This window comes from Morone saxatilis, unplaced genomic scaffold (assembly GCF_004916995.1).
Source record: "Morone saxatilis isolate NCDOM2014 unplaced genomic scaffold, NCSU_SB_2.0 Contig14, whole genome shotgun sequence".
NCBI lineage: Eukaryota > Metazoa > Chordata > Actinopteri > Moronidae > Morone > Morone saxatilis.
The window spans coordinates 5,801,893-5,810,795 of record NW_023339696.1 but is presented as its reverse complement, the minus strand read 5'-3'; the positions used below and the strand labels follow the sequence as shown (position 1 = coordinate 5,810,795).

Sequence of the window (8,903 nt, the reverse complement as noted above, 5' to 3'; positions counted from 1 at the left end):
TTAAGAGTTAAATTGATGTGAATATGCTGTCACTCTGCTTTCTTGCTTTCATTAGATACTCAATTACATTTAAAATTTGACATCACTGATCCGTGCCAAATATCTGAATTTATTCATATGAGGAATCCTTTGAAGCGTTGGTGAAAATTGCTTTCACAAAATCTTAATTATTCACCACGCAGGAGTGCAGATTATCTGAATATAAAAATCTAGAATAGCTGCATTATAATCGCTTGTTCCCTACAATAACATTTCAGAAATGGTTTAACAGAAAAGCATACACTGCATTAACGAAACACCATGCTGTAGGGTAACCCACTCTGCTCTTGCCTTGAATTTTCTTGCTTTTCCTTCTGCATTCAGATTCTAGTTCATGTGGGCTTTCTGACAGAGGAGTCCGGGGACGTGTTCAGTCCCAAGGTGCTGAAGGGGGGTCCTCTGGGTGAGATGGTGCAATGGGCCGACATCCTGACAGCCCTCTATGTGCTGGGGCACAACCTCAAGATCTCAGTTTCCCTCAAAGAACTGCATGGGTAAGTTTAGATTTGACTTATTCTTCTCTGATCCTGTTATTTCCAAGCTGTAGGCAGAACTGCTGCAGTCAGTGCTGCAGTCAGCTTTGCGTAGTGATGTTTCTCCCATCCATGTTTAATGTGAGACTCTTTGGGGCATCTGCACAGTAATCATCTGTTGTTTTATGAAAGTGCAAACCATTAAGCATTCTTTTTAGATTGCTTTGTTTTCTATTGTGCATGCTCTGCAAGTGATCAGCAGCCCAATCGCAGTCCTGTTGCCCACACACTGCTTTCGATCACCTTCGGCCACACAGAGATAAGCTATCTCCCCTTCCTGCAGAGTGCTGTTTCAGCCTGGGGGGCTTGACAGCATCTCTACACTTTGTGCACCTCCTTCCTGCCGCAGCTCACTGACTCCAGAGTATGATAACGGGGGTTTGTCGCTCATCATCACAAACATAAGTGGTTGTGCCAGTGGATGCACACACATACATGTATACCCAACGTGCCTTCCAGTCAGGCAGACGGTTTCATACTTTCTAAAAATATAAGACTATTGATTGTCACACTAGCGTTTTCAGAGAGCAGACGCGCCCAGTCCTGCCTTGAGCATTTTCTCGACGCCGTGATCTTTCAGAGCTACTCGCCCGCTTCACGCCGACTGGTCGGGAAAATGATTGTGTACAAGACGAGATTTGCTGTCGATTCTTTTCTGACAGTGGGTGGTGTGAAGCTGGAGCAGACGGGCTGATGATAATGTGTGCTTGTTATTGAGCACTGTATGTATCCATTGCTGTAGGGAAGAGGTAAGGGCATTGATGAGGTAGAGCTGCCCTTTGATCTTAAATTTCAGGCCGTGAAGAAAAGCAGCTTTGATAAGAACAGGCTAGGGAGATCAGTGAGGTGGGGAAGATGCCGCATTGGGATTGCTTCTTCTGGCCGTGCTATTATTTACCCCACTAATTGGTGTCATGGTGTATTGAATCTGCCTCCGTTGGGAACGCCATCAGAAATGTTTAGAAATTTGCACAAGTTCTGACAGAGAGACTTACACACAAAACATGGGCCAAGGTTAAGGCTATTACTTTCCAACAGCTGAATATAGTCTGCGTGTGTGTGTGTTTATGCTACAGCAGTGAGAGACAGTTGAGATCTTAATGGTATGCTATATGATGTACATTGTGTGCAGTGGCGTTCCATTAGGGCTGATATTGGTCTATATTCATGAGGAAATGAAATGTTCAGCCTCAGAGAAAATATAATGGAGGGCTGAAATTGAAGTCAAGTGGCTTTATCAGGCTCGGACCATATTCCCTCTTTGCTCGCAGCCCCACAAAACACAACCTAGTGTACATATCTTTTTTTTTTTTTATGGGATTCTTAAATTGGCCAGTTAATGGCAGATGCCGAACATCCATAAATCCCCCTTCCTGTGACTATTAATGAATAGAAAAAGGGAGCATTTCTCTTCATCCCTTATACTCTTACTCTCCCACACGCTATTAAATTGACAGATCGTTATGTGGGTTGTGCTCCCACAGATTCCCTCAGGCTTGTATCTATTTACATTTTCTACTCTTCACTTTCCCACCCAGGCTTTGGAAAGGAGCTTAATATTACTGGATGGCCTGCTGTGGTTCTTATGTGGACGGGATTGGTGATATGTTTAGCCCTTTTCTCCGATAGACAGATTGGCCACACTGGGAGCTTAATATACAGTGGGAGTCGAGCTGTTGGTTTGCAGCATAATTGCCTCTAATTGGCAACATTCATGATCTCTGGTGGCTTCTTTGAGTAGTCACTTTGTCTGGCGTCTTTCCTTCGCTGTCCTGCTTACACAAATCAGTTCTGCACACACATCCCTCCTTCAGTCTCTTCTCCACTGCAAGATCTCTAGCTTTTTTCTCCAGTAGATGCCTCACAAAGGCATTCTGTCCTTTCCACATACTGCAAAATGTTCTCAAGGGAACATCACTTATCACACCCTTTTGGAGTAGTGTAGTTGTGATTGTTCAGTGAATGTAATTGTAATCATTTTACAGTTGCATCAGTCTCAACTCAGTATATATGCAACATTTCTCAAACAAGGTTTATCAAGTGTTCAAACATCAAACATAGCGCTGTGGTAGCCAAGCAACATCAGCTCTGCCTTAATATTATATGCTGTTTTGCTCGCAATGTTTGTCACTTGGTCGGTCTACAGCAAAATATGTCAACACCTTTTGGATGCACAGCCATGAAATGTATTCATGTTCCCCAGTGGATGAAACACTGGCTTTGGTGACCCCCTGACTTTTCCTCCAGCTCCACCAGTAGGACAGTGTTATCACATATTTTTTTTAAATGTATCAACACCTACGAAATGGATTAGCACAACATTTTGTACAGACAGGTGATGTATCTTCATGACTTTGGTCATCCCCTTGACTTTTCCTAACCATGAGGTTCAAATGTCTGTTTTTGTGTGAAATGTCTCAAGAGCTATTGGATGGATTACGGGGGAATTTGGTACACACATCCATGAGTTCACGAGGAGAAGAGTACAAGACAGATCCATGTAAAGGGTGAGCAGTAGTAATAGAACAAGGGAAGATGTGCAGTTCTGTCATCTTTCCTGGGTTTATTGTAATCGAGGTGGAGACTGAAGTGTCTGTGACATCATTTCTGTCTGTAACACCAGCGCTTGTCGCACACTGAGGGGAGGGCCCTACGGCAGTTTGCAGAGCGGCAAAGACAGCTGTCACTTCCGCTTGGGGATCTCCCCTCATCTCCTCTCAGAGCGACACGGGTAATTAGCCGGCGACAGAGCATGGCATCTCAACACCTGAGGGGTGGTGGATGGGAGGTGGGGGATGGAGTGAGAAAACAGAAGAGGGAGAGAATAAGGAGGGTGGAGGTGTAGCTGCAGCCTGTCAGGTTTAGCAACTTCTGCCAGCAGAAGGGAGAAGTGATGTATGCACACACTACCACCCAGTAATCTGAAGAAACTAATATTTTAGTCCTGTGCTCAAAATCCATAGGATACAGGATGGCTCCATACTCCACTCATAGTCTCTCTCACGCTGATATTATTTTACTGTTTTCACATACTTCTGTATCCCAGGATGTGAGTGCCGCTGAGCGTAGACATTTTGCAGATGGCCGTTCTGTATCAATTATGTGTAGTGGGCTTATGTGGAGCAGTTGACAGAGCGCATTAACACCAGTCACCAGGTAATCTCACCTTGTTTCTCCCTGCAAACACAGAGACGTGCTTGAATTGTGTGATCAGTCACCCTGCAGGATGACAAGCGCTAACCCTAAAAAATAATTTAACAAATGTCAAATGGGAGATCACTTGCGTCTGTAATCCAGCAGCCGAGCCTGAAAGGTGGATGTAATGACAGGCGTGTGGGGCATTCTGAAGTGTGAAATAAGAAACCTGAAATCAAAGTCTTATTATACTGCCAGTCTCAGGTTGTGCTGATGCACTCTCACCCTGCAGCCTTCTGATTGATGTGTCTTTGTTTCCATGCTTTGAGATGAAAAGCAAAACAGCAGCATTGTTAAAAATAGCCAGAATCGGCCATTAGTGAGATAACGTCCCAAGGATTTGTCTTCAGTTTGGATGCTGACTAATTGAGGTTAACAGCACAGTACTTGTGTGTTGCAACTGACATTTGCGTGACATTCCTTAATTTTGATTACTATGGAGCATTTAGTTTCCTAAAATACAACTGCGGACAGCGTTTCTAAATATATGTTACCCTTATGGCTCAGCATTTTTTTTAACAGATTTTCACTTTAAAATACTACATTTTTAAAGGACCAAAAATGTTTAGACCAATATTTTTTACACATATTTTATGCCTCTACACCCAAATTTGTTATATTTTCAGCAGCATAAGGGCACTTTTTACCGCAGTTTAAGAAAATTAGGTCCTCCTTGTGATGTTGACAGCTCAGAAAGCTTCAAGAGAAGAAACTGCAAATAAGCTGCTAATTTTGCACTTCGGTCCCTCTTAGTAAGTTAAAAAAAAAAAAACTAAAATCACAGTTTACCCCACACATTTGTATTAATGATGTTTTTCCCCTCATGAATGCAGATTTATTTCCTGTTTTCTTTTTTAAATAGAAGCTGAAAATAATGAGCCCTGGTTACTCTCACTCTTACTTCACACAGCTGTTGGACACAAGGTAGGAGACAGTTTTGCCCCTGCGCTGTGATAGAGACCATTTTTACAAGCTGTTTTAAGATGAGTTTTGAGCCAGATCTTGCACATCAAAGTGGCGCTTCAGCCATATCTGATCATAACAGCGTCAACATCTGAGTTTTTGTCTTCTCCTGCTATCCTGCTGTCTCAAGTGTCCGATTAGCATGCCAGACCCAGCTCCCTCTGCTTCACAAAACTTCCCATCAGCTCTCCTCTATGCCCATGTCATTCCCCTCACACTGCGAGCCCTCTCTGCAGCCGCCCTGCAGCCCTCAGTAAACTCCATGCCCCCAGCCTCAGCCCCTCAATGTGCCTGGAAATCTCCCTCAGCCAATTCCCCTCACTGCTGGACATGTGCGCCCTTCTTTTAAGGAGTAATGCAGTGTGACTATGGAGTCTCTTACACTCGTTTGTTTCTCTTGCTCTCTCCCTTTCCCCAACTGGTGAGTTGCCATGGTGCCAGTGGCCAGCTGTGAAACAGAGAAATTGTGCCCGATGGTGGTTGTCAAATAGCGTCCTGAAATGCACGCAAGCTGCTTTTGTTCTTCTCTTTGCAGTCCTTCTCCAACAACTTTTTTTTTCCTCTCTGAAGTCTGAGCAGGCCATCAAAGTCACTTTCATACTTTGTTTTTGCATGTGTGTCTTCATGAATAATGAGGATTTTATCTTATTAAGTACAAAAATGAAATGAGTTTATCCTGCTTGCAATTATTGTCTCTGTAGCCAGAGCCTGATGTGCCTCCATGCCAACTCCAGCATCGTCCAAAAGCTTTTAAAACACATTAGATACATAAAGTTGTACGCAGTGACATATATTATTTATTATGATGAACACGGGCAGTGTTATTATAACACAGCTCTCTAACTGCATTTCCAATATTTGAAGAGTAACTCTGTGTCTGGTAGACATCTCTGAGCGTGCTCATGGATGTCTGTTTATGCTGCTTAGAGGAATAAGCTACATTTGCTATGTTCATCACAATAATTGCAAAATGTCAACATTATGCAACGGTATGGCTCTTTTATGTGTTTTTAATAGTTGTTGGAAGACAGTGGAGTTGTAAATCATGGAGGCATAGGCTGTATCAGGTTTGGGCTACTCAGACGGTACTTGTTAGCGGGATAAATTCATTGTTGGTTTTGGTGTTTTTTTATTGGGTTTGTTGATAAAATAAAATGTCAGCATTATCCTTTAATCTTGTGTTAATCTGTGTGGAAGATAAAGACAGAAAGAGAGAGTTGTTTGTGCCTGTATGTGTAAGCGTACTGTATGTGTAGGTGTGCTTGTGTGCTACAGTACAGTATGTGTCTGCTCCCATTTCCTTAACGCACTTTAATCCCTTACTTTCCCCTTAAAGTTTGCCTAGATTTGCATATATCCAATTAAAGCTCTGAACAGCAGCAGCAGAGTCACGTACAGTTCTGCACTCAATCACTGTAACACATCTGCTCTCACATTAATGCACGTTGGCTCTAAACTATGAGGGTCCATACAGGTCATAACTCAAACTTAAACTCACTCAGTGAAAGCTCACACACACATTCACATACTAGTGAAAGCACACGCACGTCATTTATTCTACATACACACACTACTGGTGAGTGAAACCGCACACCTGATTGAAAGCATGACAAACAACTGTAGCACAAATTTCATCTTGTGCGAGTGTATGTATGTATGAGCTATTTTCATATGTGTTTCCACAATCTCAACTGTAGTTTGTGTTTAGTGCTAATTAGTGAGTGTTAGCATGCTAACATGCTAAAGTAAGGAATCGAGGAAATGTATCATTCTACAACGCATGGTTGTATTACAAAATGAAAGTTTGCAGTCCCTACATGTGCTATGCACATAACACAAAACACATGAAATCAAACAATATAAACAATTATTAATATACATATATACATATATGCTATTTGTAACTATAGATCCAGGAAATAATTCTGCAGTGCATTTTCTGAATTTGCATGTGGGCAAATGTAAATGGCAGCCACAGGATAGTGATGATAATATGGTTTCATTTCTAAAAGAAACACTGCCCATCCACTTTGACTGTGCACAAAGCATCATCGCTGTAAATACATAGTCTCCCTCCTCTCGTCCTGCAATGGTGAACACGATAAACATATATGTGCTAATGGTTAAAATACCTGTTAGCGCTGTCATTGTGGTATATTCATATTTTGAGAGAGAATGTCAAAAGTTGTCATCTTGTCTGCTTTTCTGCCATCTCTAAAGCACTTTGTAATCTAAATAAAGTTTATTTTCTTGCCTAACTGTGGTAAGACCCTGTTAGCTGGATTGTATCCACCTGGCTGCAACTTCAGTGAAGAGCACTTTTGTTGGTGTAAGCACTGAATTTGCGTGGCTGTGTACCTTTTCAGTGACCGCAGCTTTCAGCTGACACGCTTCCTTTCTCATTATCTCATCTACTGTAGGGGAACCGGCAGCCATGCCTGTTTCCACAAGGCTGCACTGCTGACTAAATATGTTCGCTGTCCAAAGACAGATCGATAGGGTCTTGTTTTGCAGGTGTATTTGTGTGTGTGGATGCTAGGTTGTGCAGGATGTGTTTCTGAACCAGGTAGCGAGAGAAAGAGGAAGTGTAATGGGTCATGGGTCTGTGACTACAAAACTGCAAAAACTTTCATGAAGTGGTTGTACTTTGACGGCACTAAAAGCTTTCATATTTTCCAACCAAGACAGTTTGAACAGTGTTTTCTCCACTACTTACTGCGCAAGTTTGATCATGTCTGTCTTTCGGTGCTGTTGGTCACTTTTTCTTTGAAATTTCAGGCAGTCATTCATATTTAAAAAGAGTCCTTGACAGTGCTCTTTTTTTAATGCTGTGATCAGAGAGAGTTTGGATATTTAAGATCCAGTGAATTTTCTATTGCGAGTAATTCAGTTTCATTATTTATTTTACAGCGCTGTGGAAGCTACAGTGGATGTACATCTCACATCTTTATTACATTTTCTGCCAAAGCCATGGGAAACTCAAAATCTTAAAATTACTAACAGGTTAGATAGGTGTTAGTTAGCATTAGCTGTTTTAATAGCCGCTCCATTAACTTGTGGAAATGTTAAGGACTCCCCGATGCTGAATATAATGTCCGAAACAAGTAGTTTGTCTTTTCGTGCGCGCAGTGGTTCTACAGAACTATGTTATATTATGTACAGAAATAGTTTGTACCGCCTCACAATGTTTCATGTCACATTATTTTGACAAACTGCGTTTAGTGTAGAGTATTTTACAGATCTGCACATCCAACACGTCTTCTGCTGTATTTTTTCATACCGTGGCGTGACTCTGCTGAAGTTTGACAAAGCAATACTTTCTCTTGTAATGAAAACAGACACACTTGATTGCCTTTTTCTCAAATAAAGTGCTACCTTGATCCCAACTGAAAGCAGAGCACTCTGAAGCTGAGCTGTACTTTGTCATAGCAGCTTCTTTACTGTTTTTTGCAGCATAAGGTTCTTTTTTAGCTGTTTTTGTCTGGTTTTATTTATGCCTTATTATTTCAGGCAGCAGATTTGAGAATTTATATGGAGACTGATCAACACGCAGAACAGCAATGCAATGCAACACTGACTTGCAATCTCACAGATTTTAATTGTATAATAAATATGCAAGAATATCACTGTCATTCACACATGTGCCCTGTGTGGAAAAGGGTGTGAAAAAAAGATACAGAAACTAGATTAATACATACAGCAGGCTTGTTGTTGTTCAATCAATACTATATTTACTGCCCACAATTTTATTATACTGTATAGTGCCCTCAAAAATCCAGTGGAGCAGCAAACATCCTTACAATGCCATGCTCCTCATGTTTCACAGCAAAAATTATAGCCGTCAGTAATGATGCAAAATGATGATTAATAGGTGTTTGAAATCCCAATTTACTGCTCACTATTGAGTACCGTTTATTATGTTGGAAATAGCCAATGAGTGAACAATTGAGCAATTTTTACTTAGTTTACTTAATTGAAAACAATGAGGGACCCACACTGTCTCACTTACTGCTGAAAAATGTTATTTTATTATATTCACAGTGTCAGTGTGACCATCATTGGGTATCTACGGAAGCCCTAAAGTATATAGTATATAAGTGTTATATTCTCAGCATAATGGTAAATGCGGAGAAACAGCGCATTCACTTCCAGTTTTCAAAATAAAGGTATTAA

The 8,903-nt window shown here is 41.3% G+C and overlaps 1 protein-coding gene across 1 annotated transcript in view; it reads left to right on the top strand.

The window, feature by feature from the left end:
- LOC118322668 (alpha-1,6-mannosylglycoprotein 6-beta-N-acetylglucosaminyltransferase B) overlaps nucleotides 1–8,903 on the top strand; it is a 52,945-nt gene that overhangs the window by 24,285 nt on the left and 19,757 nt on the right. The window contains exon 8 of the mRNA XM_035654402.1: nucleotides 364–533. Within this exon, the coding sequence (XP_035510295.1) occupies nucleotides 364–533 (170 nt within the window). The remainder of the gene's footprint in view (nucleotides 1–363; nucleotides 534–8,903) is intronic.